Raw genomic sequence first — 27,500 nt, 5'->3', positions numbered from 1 at the left:
TAAAAAAAAAATATTTTCGATAAATTAAAAAAAAGATAATTTTGGTCAATTCAAATAAATATAATATTGATAAATTTCAAAAATTATCGTTCTTATAAATTCACAAAATCATAATTTCGATAAATCTACAAAAATGATAATTTTGATAAATTAAAACTAATCTATAATTTTGATAAATTGAAAAAATTATAATTTTGAAAAATTAAAACTAACTCTAAATGATGAAATTAAAGAAAAAATTATAATTTTGAAAAATTCACAAAAATTTTTATTTTTATAGATTTACGAAAATGATAATTTACAAAAATTCACTAAAATTATAATCTTCACAAATTCACGAAATTATAATTTCGATAAATCTACAAAAATGATAATTTCAAGAAATTGAAAAAAATTAATGTTGATAAATTTATAAATTAAAAAAATTATAATTTCGATAAATTAAAAAAAAATATAATTTCGATAAATTCACAAAAACTATATATCTACAAAAAATTATAATTCATTTCAGTAATTACAACACCATCCGTTTAAAAATACGATATACTTTATTCAAATCGAAAGTTACAAGGCTCAGAATACGCTGGAAGCCAAAGATACGGAGTTGTCTCTCTCTCTCTCTCTCTCTCTCTCTCTCTCTCTCTCTCCATAACGATCTAGGACACGCCCTATGAACCCAGTCTTTCGCTAAGGGCAGAAACCAGGTATAAAGAGTTAAAAAAAAAAATACTATCATAGCACTCACGCCCATTCATACCATGTGGTTTATCAGTAGTACTATTATTACGGATTTTTTTGTTTTTTGTTTTTTTAGAGTAGAGGTTTTGAATTTTGAATTTTTTATTTACTATATGAAACAGAACAAAAAACCTTTCGTCCATTCAGTGTTTGGTGATGGTATACAATTCGTAAGTAGCATCGTACTAAAGATAGTCTAGTAGATTAAAGATGAATCTATCATAAAAAGTTATGTATCAGCATTGTATCATGGGAATAGTGAAGTTTATTAACCGCCCCCCCCCCCCCCACTCTCTCTCTCTCCTTGTCTGTCTTGTCATCTCTCTTTGTTCACTAATAATAGGATACAGATAAGAAAATTAATCTTTAGACCTAGTATCTATGCTCTTTCTCTCTTTCTGTTTACAAACAACAGAAAAGAAAGAAAAAACACCTTTAGACCTAGTACCCTTTCTACCTTTCTCTCTCTGTTTACAAGTAACAGAAGAGAGACACACGAAACTTTAGACCTATATAGTATTTTTCCTCTTTCTCTCTGTCTGTCTGTCTATCTATCCCCCCTCCGCCCTCTCTCTCTCTCTCTCTCTCTTGTTAGCAAACAACAGAGAGAGAGAGAGAGAGAGAGAGAGAGAGAGAGAGAGAGAGAGAGAGAGAGAGAGAGAGAGAGCGCCTTTAGACCTGTTCGGTAACCTTCAAATCTCTTCAGCCAATACATCCTTCCGTCCCCATGGTCTCGTTCTCTTTCTATGACGAATTTCACATAAAAATAATAATAAAAAACGAATTATATGATTAATCGATAAAGCCAAAATTATGTTTACGCCTAACGAATTATATCATTTTTTCAAACCTGGCCCACTAGTTCTATTCTATACCAGCCTAGCAGAGGCTACGCCAAGGCTGGTTACCAGTTCTTATCAATAAAATATGCAAATGACCTTCATTTATCTGAAAATAAAAATCTAAAATAAATAAAAACCACACAAACTCAAACTGCAGTTGCTACGAATATTTCAAGTTTTTTCTAGACTGAAAAAAAACATGCAATGTAGAATGGTACTACATGTTGTTCTACCTAGTCAACGCCCGTGTGATATCGGAGCAGAACAAGAATAAGATGGAGAAAAAACAACGTAGCAACCTATGTCAGCAACATCTAATTTAACTTGAAATGTCGGTTAAAAAAAACTTTAAAAATGCGTAAAAATCACCCCCAACCGTTTGGCCTAGAGATATGGCGTGTAACCTCGGGCTCTTCAAACTAGTACTATTACCAACGGTCGTTTCCTCTCTCTCTCTCTCTCTCTCTCTCTCTCTCTCTCTCTCTCTCTCTCTCTCTCATAATTCACCATGTTTTCATCTCCATATAAACGCAACCAGGTGCTCTTTATTATCCTTCTCAAACACGCAATTCACTTTGTTAATTTAATTACCACAAGAAGCATCTCCGCTTCGGTAAGATGGTAGAACAGGTGTGCATTAAACTGTGTTGTGAAGTTCTCCTTCCGTCCTTCACTTCAAACACCAGGTGTGCTACGGGACACCTGCGCTTCATAACAGATGCCTGCAGCTTCTTCGAGAGTTGCATAACCCCGTGAGAGTAATTACGCATTCATTACTAGGCGTTATTCATCATCGCCTTTTGAAAAATGATAATTGGCACCTATACCATTATCTTAGCATCTTCGTTGCCGAGTCGACTTTTACAGAATTTTATTTTAGCTTATTCCTTTAATTCCTTTAATATCATCGTAAACATTTGATTTTTAATATCTAGTGATTTTTTAAAATAAATAAAACGCATTTTTTTTATTAATTTAGAATTAAATAAAACGTACTTGACGTACGAACATTAGGCCTATGCTCTTATGCGTGCGCACGCAGTCTTCACCGACGGTATTTTGAAAGAAAAAAAATTAGCAGAATGACCTTGCAATAACTTATGTCTATTTGAGGACTGGTGCAATCTCTGCAACGTAGCAAAATGCAAATTGACGTCCCTGTCATTCATATGCAAATGGCAGATTGCAAAGACTTTAGACTAAAAGATGAGAGACGGTAAATGCAGAATTTTCTTCACTTTGTTTGCGAGTTCCCAAATACCTTTACTATTCATTTTAACTGTATTATTGCGCAAATCAGTGTTCCGTAACTTAAATCTAAACGTATTTTGGAATTAATGTGACAATGAACACGAAATAGACGTTATTTGACTGCCTAAAATAAATATTTAACGAATATATGAATGATAGGCCTATATCAACTTGACTATACCACATTATGACGGCGTGGAGTGACTGAGAGAGAGAGAGAGAGAGAGAGAGAGAGAGAGAGAGAGAGAGAGAGAGCTAGCCCAGGTGGGATCCCGTGTGTGTATTTTGGCGGTCCTCCTCAGGGGGAGTCTTCCTTGAATACATCACCCACGCAGTAATCGTGCAAACACCGAGTGGGAGGAGCCGAAATTAAGGGTTGGTACCTCCATATGGTAAAGGTTGATCGCGGCTATGCTTATGACCAGCGTTGCCAACTGTAGGGTAATTGCGCTAAGCGTAGGGTAATCTGAGCAAAATCTTAAGACAGCGAGGCAATATTTTCAAGTGAAGGGTAATTGTAACAAGGTAGGTTTAGATCAATATGCTTATTAGTATTCATGATATTGTATGCAAACATATTTATTATCATAGCCGCAGAATGTTGGGTCATTTACGGTTATGTAGGGTATTTCTCGTGTCCTGTAGGGGGCTTAGGGTTAGAGGGGTTGGCATCACTGCTTATGACTCTCCCGGGAGGCGTTTAGCGTGTTATTTGCGTCTATTTGCTATTGCTTTCTTAAAAGTTACGTAAAATATTTAAAATCATCACAGTCTTTACTTTATTTATGCGTTTATCACGTTCCAAACTTCGCGATTCAGTTATACTTAAAAGATATGTCTATATCGTAACCTATTTCAGCCACATATTGTAAACGAATTGTTACCAAGTTAGTTTCTAAATGCTGTACTTTAGAGCTGTATATAAAAAGAATTCCGTTTAACTTAGCAGGTTGAGAATAGGCTCAAATACTTTTTTTTCTAAGAGGTATTAGTTGTATATTTTCCTACCAGTTAACCAAAGAGGTTTTTTAGGGCCAAATATACGCAAGAAGATGCTGCCAAGTCTAAAGTATAGGCTATAAAGGTTAAAAGTATAGGGTCGCGGTCTTTTGTCATAAAACTTACTTATTTTAGTTGAGTGTTGAATATTTCTTATTATTCGTTCATCTTAAATTCTTATTAAGTGGTTTGAAATAAATCTTGTTTTTATTATTTTGTTGAAGTAGACCTTCGTGGCTTGAAATTCATCTACTAGCTTTACTTTAGTGGCAATCAGATTTTAAATTTTATTTTAATACTGATATTTCGTTTGAGCATAAGTTACAGATTCATAGGCCAAACTGTCTCTATTTATGGTACCTGTTTAGCCAAATTGCAGGTGTATTAAAAAAATATTTTGAAATCACATAACAAAGAAACTAATAATTCCCTGATTTAATTCAGAGGCCAATTCACAATTCTTAAAGGAACGCTCGGGAATTTTCTGATCTGGAGAAACATTCCAACATCGGGGAAAACCATTCTAAATCACGAACAGATAGAAAATGACGTAGTGACGTCCTCTGTCAAATATTTCGTAATTAAATTCTCGGTCAGGATATAAAGAAGCAGCTGACGACGACAATCAAGGGAATCGTGACTGCGCAGAAAATCTCGGTGTTAGTCCCATTTTATTACGGAAGTTCGGTATGATCCGCTTGTGTAGGGGAGAGAGGAATCAAGATGGCCTCCTATTGAGTTTTAGGCCAATGGGTGGAGTCTTTCGTATAGGATGTCCTTATTGGAGAGGGAGGGAGAGAAAGAAAGGGGGATGTTGCTCTAGGCCTATGGAGTGGGTCTTGCGTAAGGGGTGTTCCTTAACGGGGACAGAAGGGCTCATATAGGCCTATTGCCTAATGGTACACGAAGAGACAGTTGACCACCACGTCCCAAGTGGGAATTTTGTTACTATTTGTCAGCTGATTAATTGGAAATGGGAGGACAACAGAACTTAATGGAAATATATAACGGTTTATATTAGGAATCGCGTCTCTGATTTTGTTTGCAAAGGATTTTGTCTTTCTTGATGTGATATAACCATTGTACGCATTTGTGGTTAGGCCTATACGGATTTTATTATCTGAGGAAGAATGTATTATATTTATCCAGTTTATTATATATACGATTTGTTAATTAGGGGACCTTTTCAGACCTCTCTCTCTCTCTCTCTCTCTCTCTCTCTCTCTCTCTCATACACACTACAAAATGAGTGATATATTGCACCTCATACAGTACCAAGAAAAATAATGAATAAAAGAAGTCAAAGTAATTTTTAAAATAAAGAAAAAAACAAATCACAAATATAAAAAGTATACGTACACAAAAACAGAAGACACAAAACCAACTTTAAACAGTGAATGTGTGTGTGTGTGTGTGTGTGTGTGTTACTCCTCTTTTCAGAGCTGGCCCCGACCTTTGACCTTCTGGTGGGGGCTTGCAACCCCCCATAATTCGTGAACCGCAAAGACGCATATGTTTAAACGTGCACCTGTCTGAGTGACGGATTGAAGGGATTTTATAAAATCTCTCTCTCTCTCTCTCAGAGAGAGAGAGAAGTGGTGTGTGTGTGTGTGTGTGTGTGTGTGTATGAAAGCTATTACGTAGTACTTTACGTTAATGTATACATATGTCCACGTCAGCAATAATGAGAGATGTGATGGGGAAAAATACGTCATTCTAATTGCATTGCCTCCAAGGGAATATTAGGGAATCCTATTTAGAGAGAGAGAGAGAGAGAGAGAGAGAGAGAGAGAGAGAGAGAGAGAGAGAGAAGAGAGAGAGAGAGAGAGAGAGAGAGAGAGAGAGAGAGAGAGAGAGAGAGACCTTACTTCATAAACGATTACTGTATTACTTTGATTCGATGTAATGCGAAGGTAACGATTAACATTAAATTTTGTATTCTACAAAAATAAATTACATAGTTGTTTGAACGAATGTATATTATATAAAACTGTCAAGAGCTAAAAAATGTCTGGTATTTACCATTTTATCTCATTAATTACGAAATTAAACAACAAACCAACAAAACAAGCGATCATTTCCATCCACAGAATATATCGTAGGATCGATATCATCGTTTGTAAATAGATAAACAAGACGAACAAAAAAATAAAAACATAATATTACAGGACCTGCTATCTACTGCCTGGCTGGCTGGTATAGTACTATTTGGCAGCCGGCCAGCAGCAGACGCCGACGACGTCTCTCTCTCTCTCTCTCTCTCTCTCTCTCTCTCTCTCTCTCTCTCTCTCTCTCTCTCTCCTATGACTCACATATAATCCTATTTATTCTAGGCGTATCTCACCATCTACACGGCTCCAGTGTAATTGTATAACGCTGCATGACGACGCATACCGCCATTCATTCGTGGTTTCACTTCGGCATAACAATTTTTTTCTTATGTTTTCTTATATTCTGACGTCTTGATATTGTAGTACTAATGCGACGTTACAATCGAACGTTTCTAGTACTAAGGCGATGTTACAATCGAACATTTGTGTAGTACTAAGGCGACGTTACAATCGAACGTTTTCTAGTGATAAGGCGGCGTTACGATCGAATGTCTGTATAGTACTAAGACGTTACAATCGAACGTTTCTAGTGATAAGGCGACGTTACAATCGAATGTCTGTATAGTACTAAGACGTTACAATCGAACGTGGGCCTAATCTTCCTTTTCTTGATATCACTAGGGTAGGGTCTTATTAATACAGAGAGAGAGAGAGAGAGAGAGAGAGAGAGAGAGAGAGAGAGAGAGAGAGAGAGAGAGAGACTTTCAACAGCTGTAAACATCTACTAATAACAACCGTTAAACCGCCAATTGTCTGTCATTTGTTTTCAAGACAAGTAATAAAGCAAGCATTATGCTTTGCAAGGAACCACATACGTTGAATATATTACGGGAGGAGAGAGAGAGAGAGAGAGAGAGAGAGAGAGAGTCTGTATGCCATACGATTGACATGGATGTGCCGATACAAAGGCAGATAATGTACTGATTACTAATGCTATTCGTACCATTGATGGTGGATATGGTTGACATTGCAGGAATTATTCAGATTATAAACACGAAATTATAGACCAGTTATCTATCAATAGAAACTTTATATTTACACAGATAGATAAGCCTACATACTATAGATAGATAGATAGATGTTGAAACAAACGAGCATCAAATGTAATGCAGTTAGTGACAGTTACACCACTGGGTTCTCTCTCAGTATCGGTCTAAAACTGCACTCAACCAACCCCACCCCCTATGCCACCAGTAATCTATTTATCTATCAATACACACTATATATACAGTATACAGAGATATATACATAGAATTATAGATACATAAATAGCTACTGGAACATACGAACACGAAAAATTCCTGTTAAAACCATCTGGCTTACTCTCAGCATCGGTCTATGAAACTGCACACACTCTCTCCCCTCCCACCAACTTCAGCCACCTATTAAGGCATAACCCTTGGCACCGATCGTTAGGAATGTCTGGCCGTTGGTAACTCGGTATCCTACTACTATCCTTCATCATATCCTGAGGACCCTCATTGTAGCAGCGTAGCATCCTGCATAGTTCTGGTGGGAATTTGAAATGGGTGCCCTTGTCTCAACACCGCGTGGTGAGGAGTGAGAAGTTAGTACGAGCTAGGAGTGAGGAGATTTCCGCATTTCTTCTTATTATCGAGTCTTCCTTTTCATGAAGGTTTAAATTAAAGAACATTATGTGCAACAGTACTGACAAAGTCGTTTACTTGATACTACAGAAAACACTTTTAAAGAAAACGTAGACACGCTTTTTCTTTTTTGCGCTAGTACCAATCGATTTACTTATATCAACTTAATGCACGAATTTACTACTTTACAGCACGTAGCAGTATCTATAGTTTGTTCAAAAACCAACTTTTAAACAATCCCAAGCTATGAAAGTGAATTGCATTTGATTACAACATGGTGGCGTAGATTCTCAAACAGAAATTTTAGTCAAAGAATCAACTTCTTGTAGACTGGAATCGATGTTGCTCTTTGGGGGCTTGTCCTTTCTTTTAGGCTTAGTCCTATTTCCTCTAACTTTAGGGATCCTTTTCGAATACATTTTGCGCCTCCTTGATGCTTACAGCTTCTTGTGTCGATCAAATGAATCAACTACCCTCTTGACAGTTTCAAAACTGTCGGCATAGTACCACAATGCTGCCTAGACCCATGTCCCACCCCCTTCACCCCCACCCCACCTGAGGGAGGATTCTCACGGTGCATTTACAACAGTAAGGCTAAAATAAGAATCCCTCACAACCCTGACGTGACAATTCAAGAGACAAAAAGGAAGGAAAGTATATTATCCCACGATTTTTTAAAATTCATTTTTCTAATTGTAGAAAAAATATAGGCTATAGGCCTAACATTAAGATAATCTACTGTAGTACTATGAGCCTAAAGCACAGCATAACAAACCGCATTCAGTCCACATTACATTATAAAAATACAGGAATATCAAAGTTACCTTTCCAGTGGGCAGATGAGGGATGCAGAATTCACATAAGCACTGTACGTTCTGGGAGGTTCAAATTTAAAAGTCACTAGATGTTTAAACGTGAAATGCAAACGGGGGGGGGGGGGGGGGTATGCGGACGCCCTCACGAATATACGTGATGTGGGCGTGACAGGGAACCATGAATTGAAAGTCTCCTTTTATTTCTTTATTAGAAGGTTTTCCATTTTGCTCTTTACAGGAACTTGTCAAAAAGACCTTTATGATTATTGGAATTATTAAGAGGCTTCCTTTAATTTAATAGAAGGCATTTAGCCCTCCTAACCCCCTACCCCAAAACCCCCCTCTGCCCTTCCAGTCTCCAAGAGATATATCCTCTTTTGAGCAGAAAAAAAACCGACATCCTCCTGTTACAATTATTTTTTTTTATCTTTTATTAGAGGAAATATACAATATGTTACAATTTTAACAGAATTACATTCAGAATTTTATCCGATGAGAGTATTATCATATTTCTTGTAACATTACATAGCCAGCTTAGATCCTACACATTTTTATTTTATTTTAATCATATTACATACTTGAATTTACTATGTATATACATACATATACCCATACCTATACACTGTATATACATACTCATTTCACCTACCTATATATCTGTATATACTAGAATTCCAAGTTACTATTATTAAATGTCTGTGTCCTCATTGTGAACTGATCGGGTTGTTATATAAAGCTTCTTAAGTTTTCTCAAAGATCACCACAACCAGTTCCTCCCATGAGTCAGACTCTATAGCGGGTTTTAGGAAGACTCAGATAATAATAATAATAATAATAATAATAATAATAATAATAATAATAATAATAATAATAATAATAATAATAACGTGAATCTATAAATAACAATAAAATCCACAGTTACGTATGGGTACATATATTTAAAAATAAATCTCTGTAGATTTATTTTTAAATATATGTACCCATATATAACTTCAATTTGTTTCTTCAATAATAATAATAAATAATATTCTTTGGAAGACTGAATCCAAAGTCAGTGGCCGCTGTGGTGGGCTTGTTCCACATGAATAAGGTTCGTCTTCTTAATAATAATAATAATAATAATAATAATAATAATAATAATAATAATAATAATAATAATAATAATAATAATAATGAAGGTTTTGCATATGAACTAACATATTATATAACCGTTAATGTATAAATAAAAAATCTAACAAATAACAAAAAGAAGCCTTATTTTCAAGTTCAAGATGGGAGTATTTTTGCCATCGGTGCACCTCATGCTCTGCACTGTAGGCATTATACGACAAGGTTCTTCGCACCGTCCCTTCTTAGGCCCCTAGCTGCTAACCTCCCCTATCATTCCTTTTACACTACCCTCCTGTTCGGTATTCTCTATCTTTCTTATCTTTCTTATATCTTTTCTTTTCACCCTCTCCTATCAATTGTTTCACTGTGCAAACTTTAGAGGCTTTTTTTTTTTCCTCGTGTCCCAGCGAAGAAAATGAATTTAATACATTTATAAGAGAGGTCAAAGAATAAGGTCAAAGGTCAAGAACAATTTCGCCCACTGTTTCGGGAAACGCTGATTTGGGTCAAGGTAGGCTGAGGGAATTCGTATATATAGGAAGGAAGCAGCCGCCCGTGGCCTCCCTCAGCCCCAGGTCTCGTGACTGGGTCAAACTACGCAGGAGTGCCGAATATTTGATGCCCTTGGAGAATTAAAGGAAGTAAAAGTGACCAAACACTCCTCCCCTTCCCTCTCTTTCTCTCCCCTCCTCTCTCTCTCTGCCCCTCCTCTATCCCTCCCTCTCTCTCTCCTCCCTCCCCCCCCCTCTCTCTCTCTCTCTCTCTCTCAAAACTGTAAAGCTTCGCAAGGCCTAGGTCTAGCGTATACGAAGCTTAAACAAGTCTACAGTATGTGATTACTTTTCACAATATCCTTAACAAAATAGAAGCTCTCTCTCTTTCTCTCTCAAAATTGCAGAGCTTCGACAAGGTCTAGGTCTAGCGTATACGACGCTTAACCAAGTCTATAGGATGTGATTAACTCTTCACAATATCCTTAACGAAATAGAAGCTCTCTCTCTCTCTCTCTCCTTAAACAAGTCTACAGTATGGCATCACTCTTCACAATATCCCTAACGAAATAGAAGCTACATGGTACTAGACCCATACATGATATCTTTCGCTGAAGGCCTATTAATAATAATGAAACTCAAACCTCAGTAAGGACATAATTATTTACGAGAGAATTCTGTAATAAACTCAAGCCTTTTTGTCACCATCAGCGATACGCCAATCATCTCAGGATTTCCTGCTAATACCGACGCAGTGTTGTCAAATCTATACTAGTGCTTGGAGTGTGCAAAATCCTATATATGATGTAAATTTTAATATATTATTGCATAAGATAATTCATAGCTAAACCGAGCTTGAGAGAGAGAGAGAGAGAGAGAGAGAGAGAGAGAGAGAGAGAGAGAGAGAGAGAGAGAGAGTACAGAACAGTAAGACGGTTTAGTATATAGTATAGTACTAAGTCAGCACGAGAGCCTATAGTCAGCCTACTTTAACTGTCTTGTTAAATACAGAGTGTGTGTGTGTGTGTGTGAGAGAGAGAGAGAGAGAGAGAGAGAGAGAGAGAGAGAGAGAGAGGGAGATTTCCCTATCTGTTTGTCCTTGTTCGCAGCGGTTCCTTTTCAAGTCGCGTACGAAAATTGCTGGACAGCCAAATCAGAAATTTGCTTGCGAACTTGAAAGCAAAATATAATCATCCAGTTCGTGAAACCTGAACCCTTTTGAGAGAGAGAGAGAGAGAGAGAGAGAGAGAGAGAGAGAGAGAGAGAGAGAGAGAGAGAGAGAGTAGCCTTACACCCATCCATTTCAGGTGGAAAGTCTCCCACCCACGTATATATATATCCTGCAGACAAAACCTTGGGTGAGCGCCACTGATTGCATGCAGACACGCAAAGGAAACGTTGGCAACCCTGACCCACACACACACACTCACACAGACAAACAGTCCTACCAACCCCCCTTGGTCACGGCTTGGGCTTCATCGGGGACGTTACTGAGATTGCAAATAGATGACTAGGCAGTGAACCAAAAATAAACAAACTGCAAGGTTGGGCAAGCAACGCGTTTCAGGTTGGAGTTTCAGCTAGAAAAAAACACCGGAGTCGTTTATCTTGTCCTAAGAAAAGTTGCATTATTATTTCTCTTTCCTGCCACTCCAATCTCAGCCGTGACCTCTGACCCTCTTCTTTTCTAAGGCAGGAGAAAGAAGTCAGGTCAAATTGCCCTCGAGGTAAGGCTATGATTATGTGGATAATTTAGATTGGAGGGATAATTCATCACATTAACGTAATTAGAACTATTACTTTTTTCTTAGCTTATATTTGCTTCATTGTGCCTTTCTAAATATATATATAGACTATTGCTTTTTAAGCTCATATTTGCTCTATGTGCCTTTCTAAATATAAGAATAATAAACTTCGCAAAATGTATGTCCCCTATATTTTTTTTTAATCTTTTATACTGTATTATAACTAAAAGATTATATGTGTGTCTTTTTAAATAATAAATTAATATTATTACTTTAAAAGATATTTCGCAAAATTATCAATGTCCACTATATTTTTATATATTTTTTATATTGATATAATTGCTCTTAAAGCTTAAATTTCCTGTACGTGTCATTTTAACTTAAAAAAATCCATAAAATTCGCAAAAAGCATGTCGGCTATTTTATTTTAAATATCTTTTATATCGATATCATTGCTTTTTAAGTTTAAACTTCTCCTGGATGACATTCTAAACTTTAAAAAAAACGAATTAAGCAAAATCAACGTCTACTATATCGTCCCAAGGTCATGGGATATTCATCCAAACTTTAAAGGTTCCTCACATATGTGGCCCAGGTATGTTTGGCAGGAACTGGGTGGGTCACAGAGTACGAGGTACCTTGCGTGATGTGGACACTCATGAATTTTGGAAGAAGAGGAAGAAAGATAAAGACATTCTAAAGTTAAAAAAAAAAAAGTCAACCATCTTTTAAATGATTTAAGAAACCTGGTTGCTAAGTTATTGTAACATACGCTAGGTTAGCTATTGACAAAACCTGAAGTTAATAACATTAGATATTACGTAATAATGCCATATTTTCTAAATAGCCTCAATTGTACGTCCCGGCCAACGCTTGATGTTACTGTTTTTTTTTATAATATTAAGCCGACGTCAGGCCAGCACGGGCTCTTGCTCGAAAGAACACCCAGCGAGGCTAAAGTCAAGTATATCTGGCCTTCGACCAATATGAAATGCTGTATTACTAAATTAAAAATGAATTATGATAAACGAAGGCATAATTGGAGAGGAGATAACACGCAGAATAACAGGTCTAGAACATCGTTACGTAACGGAGATTTAAAACAGGAAATCTAGTTTCCAACAAACCCCTTCCCCCCACCCCCCCCCCCCCCCCCCAACTTCCCCAAGGGAAGTCAATTATGGTGCGAAACGAACTTGACAACAAGAACAGGCAACACAAGAAAGGGGAGTTGCCATGGTTCGCCACCAGAGCGCGACATGAGCGACTTTTCTTGCTTCTCTCTCTCTTCCAAGGTCACCTGGAAGCCATGATGATGATGATGATGATGACGACGAGGACAAGGGGTGAGGGGGTGGAGGAAGGGGAATAAGGGAGAGAGGAGATGAGGAGGAGGAGGGAGAGAGAACACGCAAAGCGACGATATAATTTTTGCAGTCTGTCACCCATAGCGATTCGTACACATACGCGCGGACTTGGGTTCATGCATTCCTCTTTTAAAATGAATAATCAACGGCATTCTTCAAGGAATGCCTAGAGTAAAATGCGATCTAGTTTAGCGTTTTGGCAAAACTAAATAAGCACTCGAGTTATATTCCACTGGTGGAGAGAGAGAGAGAGGGGTGGGGGGAATGCTTGCAGTGAATAGACTCAAGTCTACAGCTATTGTCAAACCAAATATGCACTCAGGTACTGTTCCACTGTTGGAGAGAGAGAAAAAAAAATAATGCCTGAAGTAAAATGTACTACTCTTGTTTACTAAATATGCACTCATGTACTTCCATTGGTTGGGGGTGGGGGGGGGAATAACAGTTGGTCCCGCGTTATGACTTTGCAATATTAACGTCATTTTCAAAATAGCTTCCGTATTTCCGTCACTACCTTCAACCGAAGATGAAATGACGAATATTTGATCGTGGTAAGATCATTTAAGCGTAGATAACCAAAAAAATGAAATAAGGAAAATATAGATATATAAAAAAACAGAAAACTCATATAAAATAATCAAGTAAATATCCAGAATAATAAAACAGTAACTCAGAGAAGGCACACATTAATACACTGGAGTAAACATAAAAATAATAATAAAATATAGCACTACGTACTAAGAGACCGTTATGGGCGTCTAATATTACTTTTAAAAAAGCTGTTTTCTGTACAGCGTTCATTCAGAGCAATCCACTCTGGTATAATGCTGTATGAGCCGCGGCCCAGAAAACATTCAGCCACGGCCCGAAATGATAAAGACAAACTTCCTCTTGGTTTCTGTAACTTCTTTTGAGTAGTTTTTTTTTTTCACCAGTTATCTTCCATAATGATTAAAGACAAAACTCCTCTTTGTTTCTGTAACTATTTTTAGAAGTTTTTAACTAACTATCTTCCATGTTGATAAAGACAAAGTCCAACTTCGTTTCTATAATTTTCTTGTAGTTTTTCAACCAATTATCTTCCAGAATGATAAAAAAAAAAACGAACCTCCCTTTGGATGATCTGAACCGCTGACTTGTGATTTACCAGCCCAACGCTATACATATCCACCAGGCCACAAGGAATTTGTACAAGACCCGGCACCATGTAGTATACCCTGCAATAACTTTATTGACTCGTCTGACCTTGGCCGCTGGAATGACCCAATATAAAGGCCGAAGCGAAAAACACGCACGCACTCCAGTAACATGTAAATCTTTAATAATAATAATAAAAAAAAGCCTTTGATGATTGGAATGACTGAAGATCAAGTTGGTAATAAATCATGTTCTAGAATTTCCATTGTTGATTACACGTATACATGCATACGTATATAAACAGGCAGACGCACATACACACATACGCAATGCCGAACTCAAATCCTTCAACAAAAAGGCCTGAACCAACCGCAGCTGAGTAACAACCGGGTACACACATCAGAGGCACTCTGGATTTTAATAATGAAAGCCCATTACTATGTATTAGTGCCTCTGGATTTTAATAATGAAAGCCCATTACTATGTATTAGTGCCTCTGGATTTTAATAATGAAAGCCCATTATTATGTATTAATGCCTCTGGATTTTAATAATGAAAAGCCCAATTACTTGATTAGTGCTCGGATTTTAATAATGAAAGCCCATTACTATGTATTAGTGCCCTGGCTAAATGAAAGCCCATTATTATGATTAATGCCTCTGGATTTTAATAATGAAAGTCCATTATTATGTATTAGTGCTTCTGGATTTTAATAATGAAAGTTCATTATTATGTATTAGTGCCTCTGGATTTTAATAATGAAAGCCCATTATTATATAATAGTGCCTCTGGATTATGATAATGAAAGCCCTTTATTATGTATAGTGTCTCTGGAATTTAATAATGAAAGCCCATTATTATATAATAGTGTCTCTGGATTATGATAATGAAAGCCCATTATTATGTATGTGCCTTGGAAATTTAATCCATGAAAGACAAGTATTATATAAAGTGGTCTCTGGATTATGATAATGAAAGCCCATTATCATGTATAGTGCCTCTGGAATTTAATAATGAAAGCCCATTATTATATAATAGTGTCTCTGGATTATGAATAATTCAAAACCCTTATTATGTATTAATATAGAACTTCCAAAAAACAATTCTTAGTATCCCTCTATACTGGGTGAGTCAGTGTGATGAGATCTGCAGAAGTGGTGGGCATGTAGTACATCGCACTACTGCCCTACAGAGCGCCCAGTTGACGCGGACTCTATTGCCCAGTTATACAAAACATAAACACTTAAGCCCAAGGGTTTTGCCAAGTTCTTGAGAGAACTGGATCCTGCTCGGAGGAAGGAAGGAAGGAAGGAAGGAAGGAAGGAAGGAGTTCGTCTTGATGAAGGCAGACTCTCGCGAGCATTTCAAGTTACTGATTATTCCGCAAATTGAAACAAAACATTTTGTAATATTTTACTTTATCGGGGACCACTGAATGCAGTTACCGGGACCTAGTACTATCGTACGTCTAGGATCGTACTTTTATAAGTAAAGTGAACAAGTACTAACAATTAAAGGGAGTTCCATCAAAAGGTAGAAAACATTTGAATAAAACTTTAAAATAAGACTATAAGCTCGAACATCAAACACAGCTATCATGACAAAAGACTCGAACAGGTACAAGTATCGTAGCGTGAGCTAATGGTATCGTAATTTTCAATAACTGTTGATACAATTACTAATTTCTTTTATATCGAGCCTGAAGCAGGAGAGAGAGAGAGAGAGAGAGAGAGAGAATTCAAGCACAGCGTCCCAGCAACGGTAAATAAATTTATAACCGTATAATATCATTGTTAACTAATTCACCTCATAACAGCAGATATTCTAAACAAAACCCCACAATCCAACGGACCATTATATAACAATCAAATGTTAAAATCTGCCTTATTTAACGAATAACTAAAGTAATAACTTAGTAATAACTAGGTAACGCGAACAAAGATATTCGCAACTTGGCCATTGTAGAGCGATCTCCCAAGGCCGGCTATAAAGTTGCCACATCGTATGATGAATACGACGCTCATTCATTATTGCAAAAGAATCGCCTTCCACATAGTGACATGCATAGTGACAGACTCTGTAACAGGTTATCGAAAAGATGATATATTGAGACACACCAAAGACACTGCATAACACCCTATGAAGTGTTAAAAATACATCTTTATTGACACACAGAGACACTGCATAACACCCTAGGAAGTATTAAAAATACATCTTTATTGACATACAAGTCACACACAATTACACCCCGGATACACCTCGTTAACATAACTTCCCGCGCCAAAGCTCTAAGTCTTTTTTTAACATCCTAACTACAAATATACTACAATAAATACAGTCTACGACTGTAGTGACGTGACGTGACGTCACATCCGCCACACTGGGGCATCGGTAACGAAGTAAACCACATAGTAACAGCGTATGAAAGGTGTTTCTGAGATATATTGGCTCAGGCAAGAAGCCATTGGTGTGGGAACGTACAGTTTTTGCACATTTGCAATTCACTGATAAGTTGGCACATGCGCATTGACAGTCAAGAGTTCGTGTTGCCTTGTAATGATTCCTTGGTTCTATTATGACTTTTATGTTGGTTAGATTTATTCCAACAAGGTTAAATTGAGGTGGTCATTCGGACATCTGATGAATAAGTATATGACTCCAATTTGAACTGACTCTGGGTGTTTGTGTGTGCGTATGTTGATGAAATGTTTAATTGTACTAAACTCTAGAATGGAAATCTAGATTTTAAAAGGTTTGAAAGGTGTAATTAGGACTAAAAATCCTGCAGTTGTACTATGAATCAATTGCTATGATTAGAACATGAACGAAGGTGCAGTAAAATGAATGAAATGGGCCGATAGTAATGCCTACAGGAAATTTAAAAATATAAGTAACTCTCCTGGGATTCCGGAGGCATCCTTGAGTCCCAAAACGGCAGAGGGTCCCTCTGCTGCATAGCTAGGGACCCAGGGACCCATGTTTGTAATAGGGGCCGTCATCAGGGGCGCCCTGCTGATTTCAGGGGAACCTCAAGGTTAGGAAATTGGTAATGTATACTTTTATGTAATTGGACTCTGTAAATATTAACCTTTCAGTAACAATAAACTAAACAACCAACTTTAATATCCAGGGAGGTTATAACACATAATAAAAAAAAATGTAGTTATTCTTGTACTTTATAAAGCATGAACAAGTTATTACGGACTTTATAAAATGAACAAACTAAATGAGATAATATTGAATTTGAAATTGTCTTGCAGAGGCCATTAAAATCCACAATAACTATATATATATATATATATATATATATATATATATATATATATATATATATATATATATATTGTTACGAGTACCTTCTTCAAGTGAGCTCGTGTTGTATCACGTTGCAAGTTGCGCCATGTTTTGAAACGGTCGTTCCAACAATATTTCAACTACAGCCGTTCTTCAAGTCTATATTGAATTGTTCAGCCTTACATACTTGTATGCAACGTGTAAATTACAAGTTTCCTAGTAATTCATGCGTTTCATATACGTACGTAAGCCTAATCACATAAGTTTAGACTTACAGAACGACTGTAGCTGAAAAAAAAATAATGGCTGGATTCTTGTATCAAACGCGTGAATTTACGAACTTTTCTTTCTATGAGTCTAGTAAAAAGAAAAAGAAAAAACACAAGAGCATGTCAATTAGCGCAATAGGTATCAGGCAACAATGCTCTTTCTTCTATATATATTCCCCCAACTGCCATTGTTTGCACCCAGTGCTTCGCCAGACGTATACGATCTATAAATCAATAATCTGCTTCCCCCACTCTTAACGCACTGAAGACCTCCAGCTGACCGTTATCAGTTTGTTTTTGTTCGCCGTCATGCGTCTGGCAACAGGAGAGAGAGAGAGAGAGAGAGAGAGAGAGAGAGAGAGAGAGAGAGAGAGAGAGGCGCTCTTCAAGAAGTGGTGCAATAATAGCGGCGGTGACTGTGGCTTCGTACTGTCGCTTTTGTTTATGTTTCAGTATTCTTCTTCTTCTTCTAATTTTTCTAACATTAATCTGCTTCATCTGGAAGTGAATTTCGTGAACTGTATTTGCCTCTATGCTCAAGGTCCAATATCAACTTTGCCGGGGATATTTTTAATATATATTCATCTATTTTTCCTAGACCTTACCTCCCTCTAAAAAACGGCTTAACGTAAAAAAAAAATATTATATATAATATTGAATAAACTTCGTTATAATCAGACTTCTTTGTCCTCGTGTTGCAATGGGTAATGAGACTTAGTTTTTCCTTATATTGCAATAATTGGTAACGTTGTGGACATTTACACCAACGCCAACAAAAAAATAAGTGTTGCTGAGTTGGCAAGACATTCGAATAACAAGTGGATCAGAGTCTCAGAGATGACGGTTTAGTATACTTCGGGGAAGAGCTTAGCTAGACTCATGCTGCAGATCTATCAACAGCAAAATAAGGCGATCTACCATGTTTGTTTTGACTGATCAGTTGAAAACTGTGATATATATAGTTTTGTGGTCGATAGAAAATATCACTAAATATTAATATTATAATATATTAATATATATAGATATATATATATATATATATATATATATATATATAGATATATATATAGATAGGATATATATATATAAGCGAATACACAGGAAAATTATAGCCAGAAATCCAAGCGCTTGACAGGGGGGGGGTTTTCCTAAGACATTGTCGCGCTTGGGTTTCTGCCTATCATTTTCTGTGGTATTCGCTTATTTAATAAGAAGTAAACACGAGCATCTACTGTGATTTTTAAGCATATATATATATATATATTATATATATATATATATATATATATATATATATATATAATACTCTGTGGTATGTGATTTAACTAACTCGTTAATATATTTCTAAAATATAAAAAGAATCTTTACAAACTATTACCAGTAAGAAACGAATTGCAATGCCATCAGTTACAAAAATGGTGAATTTTACTATCTCTCTCTCTCTCTCTCATCTGTCCAGCCAATAGGTTACATACCAGCCAGAGATATGATTAAGGTAAAAAAGAGGGCAGGTGTGAGGCTCTTATATAATAGTGGTTGATACAGAAACTGTCCAAATGATTTCTTACTTTATACCATACGAATTTGTTTGCGAATACATAAAAAAATAATCATGTAAATTGTGATAAGGCTGACTTATAAAAACTCCTTTTGGGGCGTTTCTGTGACGTATTCACCATCGTACTAGACTAACTAGAGTAACTAGACTATAAAAAGGGTATGTTGCAAGTTTGCAATACCGACAAACGCGTAAAAAACGAATCTATAAACATCAAAAGATTGGAATTGAACTGAAAACTTACTAATGAGGGATTTGCGCTGGCCGTTTAGCAGTAATAAATGAGCGTTATTAGACGTACAGACGGTTTTACGTAATACCAATATGCTGGGTTTGACATTTTTGGTCAAGTGAGGCGTTACAATGTCTACGCATTTTGGACCAGTTAACTTCTCAGAAATGAGAGAGAGAGAATAGTGCTGCTTCACTGGCGGTTACGTTTAGCATTATCAGCAACATCGTACTGGTTTTCCGTTCTAGTAAACAGCTCTTAGACGTATATGGCCAACCTACAGCACAAGTTTTGTATGAAATAATAATAAAATAATCATTTTGGCTACATGAGCACCTGCACAGGGTAGGCCTATGCAAGACTACGCACTAAGCAAACGTCACATAAGACAATGACACAAAGAATATTTAATACTAAACACCTGGAATGAAATGATCACACAAAAGACAAACACAGAAGACAGTAAAGCTTCTACACTATAGACTATATACACACTATGTACACATACTGGCCCAAATACCAAATCTGTATTGACACATTACAATCAACATTGGATCAGTTTAACATCACACTAGGACTAGACTGCTTGGAAAGAAGAGAGGGAGGGAGGGAGGTTATTTAACTTCGAATTTCATAAGTTATGGAAGGGAAGGTTATCAAAATGGCCAATATGTGGAATAACAAAAGGGGACGCAGTACCCCCAGGGTATATGTAGGGCACAGGTTAAGATAGTCTGTATTCCTTGATGTAACGTTAAGTAGGTCTACACCTATAAGTATTCAGGTTGGCTGAACTCGTCAGCCTAGGTATAGAAAGATAAACCGATCCTAAAAATGAGCATTTTAAGAGGCCCACCACCTCCAAAAATAGTTACAGGATTGAATATAGATTTGCTATGTAGCATTATAACGTCCCACCACCAGCAGACAAGACCCCTCCCCCCAAAAAAACAAAAGTTCGACGCCATCGCATGCAACTTTCGTGTAAGCATATATACTCACTCTTCACTGCCATAAGTGTGGTACCTATTCCCACTTCGGGTTTCCATGTAGCTGTCGTCATTGCTAGGTTGTCACAGTTTTAACGAAAAAAAAGAGAGAAAGAAACAAAAAAACAAAATAAGTTAATCAAAAACTGGGTGCTGTTAGTCTACTACGGTGAACACTCTTCTGGCCAAACTGTGAAATAAATTTTTTAAAAAAAGCATTTTGGATCAGCCAAACTTTGTCCATCGAAGTCAGTTACGTGCGATCATGTTTAGCAAACATGTCAGTTAGAGTGAATTAGTTTGACTTGGTTTACGAACAGGCATAGGTCTAATTTCTAAACGTTAGCATATGGGTCTATTTCTCAATGTTCAGATATAGGTCTATATCTAAACGTGAGGATACAGGTCTACGGCCAAACGTTAGAATACAGGTCGATATCTGAGCGTTCACATATAGGTCTATCTCTGAACGTTAGTATATAGGTCTATTTCTGAGTCACATATAGGATTATATGTGAACGTTACGTTATAGGTCTATATCTGAACGTCAGCATATAGGTCTATCTCTAAACTTTATTATATAGGTCTACCTGTGAACAACAGCATGTAGGTCTGTATCTAAACATTAGCATATAGGTCCTTACCTAAATGTTAGCATATAGGTCTATACGTGAACGTCAGCACATAGTAAGCCTATTTCTACACGTTAACGTACAGTAATGAACAAGTACAAGCAATGGACAAAGTTATATCATCAAAATACATAGCAAGGTGCACTGAAAATTAGGCAGGAATAAGCTTTCAACTGAGTAAACATAAGAAAAGGCAATAATAATAAAAAAAATAATTACTTTTGTCACTAATAGAACAAGTCATTTACAACAAAATCAGGCAAATCACTTCAAGCCTAAGTTAAACTATAAAGTCAAGCACAAATCAAACTATATTATGGAGCTTTTAAGCACTTAGAGGCTTAAGAATTTTCAAGCTACATTCAACATGACTTTTAAAACCTACATACTACCAACATAGCGGTTTCCGTTACTGAATTCACTGAGAAATGTGCGCAACTTAAATGCAATAGAAGCTTTTACTTAAATAGAATGTAACGTAGATTAACATGCGTAAGAAATGGAAATTAGATAAGACGAGGTAAGAATAAATATATTTCGAAATCACACGTATAATAATTTTGGAATTTCTACCACTAACTAAAATTAACATTATTGGTGTCCTAAATGGTTAAAAATATTAATTTGCTGTTAAACTATACTAAAATTAACATTAGTGGTGTCCTAAATTGTTAAAAATATTAATTTGCTATTAAACTAAACTAAAATTAACATTATTGCTGTCCTAAATTGTTAAAAATATTAATTTGCTATTAAACTAAACTAAAATTAACATTATTGGTGTTCTCTATGGTTAAAAATATTGATTTGCTGTTAATCTCAACTAACAAACTACCAATGTTAATAACATGAATTATTTGATTATTATCATTCTGTCTTCATGGAGATATTACCGTGTGGGGAGAGAGAGAGAGAGAGAGAGAGAGAGAGAGAGAGAGAGAGAGAGAGAGAGAGAGAGTACAGTCTACTAACTGCAAACACGTTCCTTGTGCGTGCTTTAAAGGTAAACAATGTACGTAGTTTATTTAAAATACAGTCATTGTGCTTGATCTTTTATTTTTTATATGAGAATATTTATTTTTCAATGCTTGTGACCCGTGTGCTTGCTTCAGAGGCAAGCAATGCACGTAGTTTATTTTAAAAAATATGGTCATAGTGCTTGGTTGTTATGAGAATATTTATTTATAATGCTTGTGAAAGCACTTTAGTTTATTCATGAGAAACCGTTTTTATTCGTTAATGCTTGTGCAAGCACTTGTTGTAGTGACAGCTGCCTATAGTTCAGCTTATTGACAAATGAAAATACATTGCTTTCGCCAAAATAAAAAAACAACTCGTATTATTCCAAGAAACTGAAGATGGCAAAGCATTTTTAAAAATTCCTTGATGTAGGCCTAAGTCTACTTTGCACTCGGTACTAAATAGCGTCACGTGACCTAACCAAGATGAAATGTTACTCATTTCTGTGATATTTAATATAATAATAATTTCAATAATAAGTTACGCGGACGTGAAACGAGAAGATGCAACATGTCCAAAAAGGTGTAAAAATATCTCTAGACCAACATGGCACACGCTCAATGATGACGTCAGATTTCGACAACGGGAGGTGATCTAATGTCTTCAGTGAATTGCATTTACAATTTGGTCGGTTCCGTAACCTCCAGTGTTCCCTTTAAACCATAAAAAAATATGTAAAAGCATAAAAAGATGAACACAAAAAAACTGACTGGACAACTTTGCGTAAAAGGCTGGTGGAATATCCTGGCCTTGACGAGCATTATATAGTTAGGAGGAGTGTACGTAGGTGTAGTAAGGTGTGCTGAGTGGGGAGTGTTTGCAGTGACGTCATACGACAACCAAACACTTGCCCAACCCCCCCTACCCCCCGCCGGCGGGCTCTACTTCGTCCTTCCTTTTCTAAGGTTCATGAGCAGCAATGCGCAGCTTGTCTGAAGAAGTCTAGTCTTTAGTGAGTGTCATATATGCTGAATTAATTTCTTTAAAAAGTCATATACTATGCTGAATTCATTTATTGATAAACGAATTACTCAAATCGAATTGCAAATGACAATTGAAACAGTGGGAAACGAAGAGCGAAATCTGTATAGTTAGGTCTAAATTTTGGCAAACTGCGTAGGCCCAGGCCTATACGACCTTCCAAGATTGGAAAATGAACATCAGAATGCTATATATAACGAAAACACGCATATGCACGAACAAAATATAATAAAAAAAAACCTCTTCCCTCTAGAAAGAAAAAGGCACGCATTCGCTGATCTCAGAGAGCCATTGACGTAAAATCATAAAGCAAAATGAGAAACTTTAAGATCTACGAAACTCAAACCCACAGCCGAAAGTAGGTGACCGAAATTCTGCTGCTGCTGCTGCTCCGTCCAGTAAGATGATAAAAGCAGCGCTTTATCATCAAATGCTTCCCTTGCAGGCTGATTTCAACCACGTAATAGGTTCAAGCTTTCAACGGCAACCAAACATGGACCGCTAGTGGTTCAGCTTCGGTTCAAAAATAAGATCAAATGAGTAAAACATCTCCTCTTTTAGCTGAAGAAACGTCCCTTTTGTGGGTGACGGCTTTTACACACACACACACACATACAGTCAGTTGATAAACCAAGTGACTCAGTTTCGTCTTTTTGTTCAAGGCATGTGAGGCCTTAGGACTGCTTGCTATTGCTTGTTAAATTCTTCTTCCTTGTACCCTTTTCTGGCCTTTTTTTTTCTGTTAGTGCTTACGCGTAAATAGTTTCGATCAGTGTACTCTAACACTGACTCCTAAAAGCGTTACAGACGCACGGACGCACAGACAGACAGACAGACGAATGGGAGAATACAAATACAGGGTGTCCATAAAGTCCCAGTACCATTACAAGCAATAAATACTTGTAATGGTACTGGGACTTTATGGACAACCTGTATAGTTACCCTAGAATTCGTCGATAACGGACTGACTAATGACGTAACCTTATTTTTACTCTAGTAGGTTAATGGCATAACCACTTTCTTCTTTTTTTTCCTAATAAAGCCAAGATAGGCGCGTAGAATCTCTTCTTGGTGTAATGAGCTGTTTACTAATTATTCACTGATATATATACCACATCCCTAAGAAGAAAAAGAGATAAACAGAATTCTGGAGCGTGATAAGTCGCAACAACCACATCTTAACAGGATTAAAAATGACAGATGACAGATCGTATCTAAACCCTTTAGACTTAGAGAAACTGACTAAGCGAAGGCAAGGTAGTGTAGATTTCGTAGACCAAGAATAAACGTCAAGTAGCTTTTTAAAATATAAAAATAATTGTTTGACTAAAGCCTTGGTTCCAGTGAAACTTTGCAATGAAGTATTAAACTTTGGCAATAGTACTACCCAGTGATTTTTGCAGGAATTATTAGCTATTAAACATAACATAATCCCAAATCGCTATAGTACTACCAAGTGACATCTATCACCAACTCTTCCTCCATTATTTACCACAGAAAAAATCATTAATATACCCCTTTATTTTTTAAAAGAATTAGCAACGAGACAACCAGACTGACCAGTCACCCAACACGCGTGGAACAGGTCATAGGGCGGTATTGTACTAGCCACTGGGGTGTGGGGGGAAGGGTGGTTTTAACCTCAACGGCACGTGTGAAACTAGTCACGTTCCCTTCGACAACCTGGTCAGAAACAAGTGTAGTTTTCCCGCCATATCCTAAATCCCACCTTCGTGAAATATTAGACGTCGGAAAATGATCGTAAATGCCCACTAGGACGTCGGCCTGCGGTCAGGCAGATTGGTTGGCTCTCTCTCTCTCTCTCTCTCTCTCTCTCTCTCTCTCTCTCTCTCTCTCTCTCTCTCTCTCTCTCTTCTTCTTCTTCTTCCTTAGAATAGGTCACTCACAAAAGGGATGTTTTCGAACTTCCTTCAACATGGGCCTAATTATATTGTTGATTTTGAATCTTTCAAACGCTGGATAAATACGATCTTGGTCGAACACAGGATAAATAAAGATATTCTAGCGTTTAAAAGCTAAATGAAAATAGACCCTATTAACAATAGGTCTATATACCGTGCAAGCTCTACCCAATGCTATTCCAAGCGATGAACCTACCTACGTAGTCTAGTCTCCGAGAGCGTAATATAAAAATATAATAAATAAAATTATAATTAACCTTTTAGCATATATCAAAACAAAACTACACCCCGGCAGTAAAGAATATAAATGAAACTGTCCTTAAACTGCATTGCTTAGACTTCCTATAGGCCTAACTTTATATATACTGTGCTATCGTAAGAGATGTTTGCGCTAGGCATAGTTTTCCGTTAATAGTAGATCATTACGCGAAAGATTACGTAACGCAACAGATATCTGCATAATAATCATATAACTAAATATGATTCAGATACAAAATTCAACATCCATCGCGCCTCTAGACATAAGTCTATAGATTTTAACCGAAAAATGGCTATTCTTGCACTTTTCAGATTCAAAATTAAATTTTAAAAACCTATTAGTAGTACAACTTCTACCGCTTAAGTGACATGTATCCCACCGGCTGGATGACCGAGGAACTCTGATCTACTTTTAATAATAATGAACAGTCGGTCTAAAAGACCACCGAAGCCACAGAATCATATCAAATGACACCAAAATTTCCACAGTAGCTAAGATGACGCACCAAGCGGTGCTCTCTCTCTCTCTCTCTCTCTCTCTCTCTCTCTCTCTCTCTCTCTCTCTCTCTCTCTCATTATTTGAGTCATTCATGCTATATTCATCTTCCTCTATATTAACGAATTCTATATCGTTGATGTCCCGTGAATAAAATGAATAAAGGAGAATATACGCTGATATTCAAATTATCCGTTAAGTGCACAATTGTATATTCACCATGATGTTAAACAGATACAATGTTGCATTTATTACTGAGCTATATATATAATGACTGATACGATTATACGAATTTCTCCAAAGGTTAAAAATGTTTAAATGTAAGAATACAATCACGAATGACAAAAATGCATGCATTAGGCTAATAGCAAATAAGGAATTCGATTACTAGATAGGACTGGGACTAATGAGAGAGAGAGAGAGAGAGAGAGAGAGAGAGAGAGAGAGAGAGAGAGAGGTGGAACAATTACGAAGATACGTAACGTAACATGATATATTTTGTTAATAAAACATCCAGAACATCAAATGTGACAGGAGTTACTAAGCGAGCGGTGACGCCGATAGGAGACATTGCCAACCTCCTCCTCCTCCAGGCCTGCCCCCCAACCCCATATGCATTCAACCCCACACAAAAGGATAAAAAAAGAGAGAATAAGAAGAAAATAGGATTAAAAGAGGGATGGAAAAGGGGGAGAGAAGGAAACTCAATCCTTCGAAGCCACACCACCACTCCTACACTGGCGCCATTAGTTTATCTACATACGGTACAGCAGATGACGCATGTATAGTGTACCATGGTACCCTAGTATGTAAATCGAGGTACCTACACTATCCTAGTAAAAGTCTAGAATCAATTACGTATCACAGAATTCCAGTTAAATCTAGAGTAACCTGAAAAATGGGCTATTATATAGTCTAGTGTAACCTAAAGATTCTAGAACAGTGTTCAGAAGTGGCATTAGACCTAAGTGACCTGAATTATGACCAATTATGACCTTGAATTGGAGTGAGTGACCTGGAATGTGACCCCGAATTCCCTGATTCCTATTTTTTCCCAAGGAAAAAAAATCAAGTTCTATTCCCTAATATTCCCCTAAAGTCTACGTAAGTCTAGGTAACGCTTATAAGTCTAGGTTAGGTAAACATTCCTGGTAAATGAGAGAGAGAGAGAGAGAGAGAGAGAGAGAGAGAGAGAGAGAGAGAGAGAGAGAGAGAATAAAAGCGGAAAAAATCCACCATATTTGTAACTTACCTGGTAGGACACGTTCATTATGACAAAATTTAAAACGAAAGCTATATATCTCGACAGATTCGAGATTAGCTAATTAACCGACCAAACTTTTTTTTTTAGACAGTTCAAATACTTGGATTTGTTGAGTATTTGAAATAATCTTCGTATTTTAATAAATTATCTTCGTTCAATACGATTACATCGTTACTTTAAAAGTCATATTAGTGAACGCATCCTTCATTATCGAAGCATAAGTACGAAAATGGAGAAATATGAGTCTAACACGAAGGCAAAACATTAATAAATAAATACAAACCTATGAACATCAAACATTTCCTTGGGACCATTATTCATAGAATTCCCCAAAAATAAAAAATCCATAATAATAATAATAATAATAATAAT

The 27,500-nt window shown here is 36.7% G+C and overlaps 1 protein-coding gene across 3 annotated transcripts in view; it reads right to left on the bottom strand.

The window, feature by feature from the left end:
• Positions 1-27,500, bottom strand: part of LOC135197276 (uncharacterized) — a 134,182-nt gene that overhangs the window by 104,107 nt on the left and 2,575 nt on the right. For 2 of the 3 annotated variants that reach the window (XM_064224396.1, XM_064224395.1), the window contains exon 3: positions 20,569-20,631. The exons of the other annotated variant lie outside the window; for it this stretch is intronic. In XM_064224396.1, the coding sequence (XP_064080466.1) occupies positions 20,569-20,631 (63 nt within the window). The remainder of the gene's footprint in view (positions 1-20,568; positions 20,632-27,500) is intronic. 3 annotated transcript variants of the gene reach the window in all.

The sequence above is a fragment of the Macrobrachium nipponense genome, chromosome 18, assembly GCF_015104395.2.
Source record: "Macrobrachium nipponense isolate FS-2020 chromosome 18, ASM1510439v2, whole genome shotgun sequence".
In the NCBI taxonomy this organism is placed as follows: Eukaryota; Metazoa; Arthropoda; class Malacostraca; order Decapoda; family Palaemonidae; genus Macrobrachium; species Macrobrachium nipponense.
The sequence above is the reverse complement of the archived record's forward strand: the minus strand, read 5'-3'. Positions and strand labels throughout refer to the sequence as shown.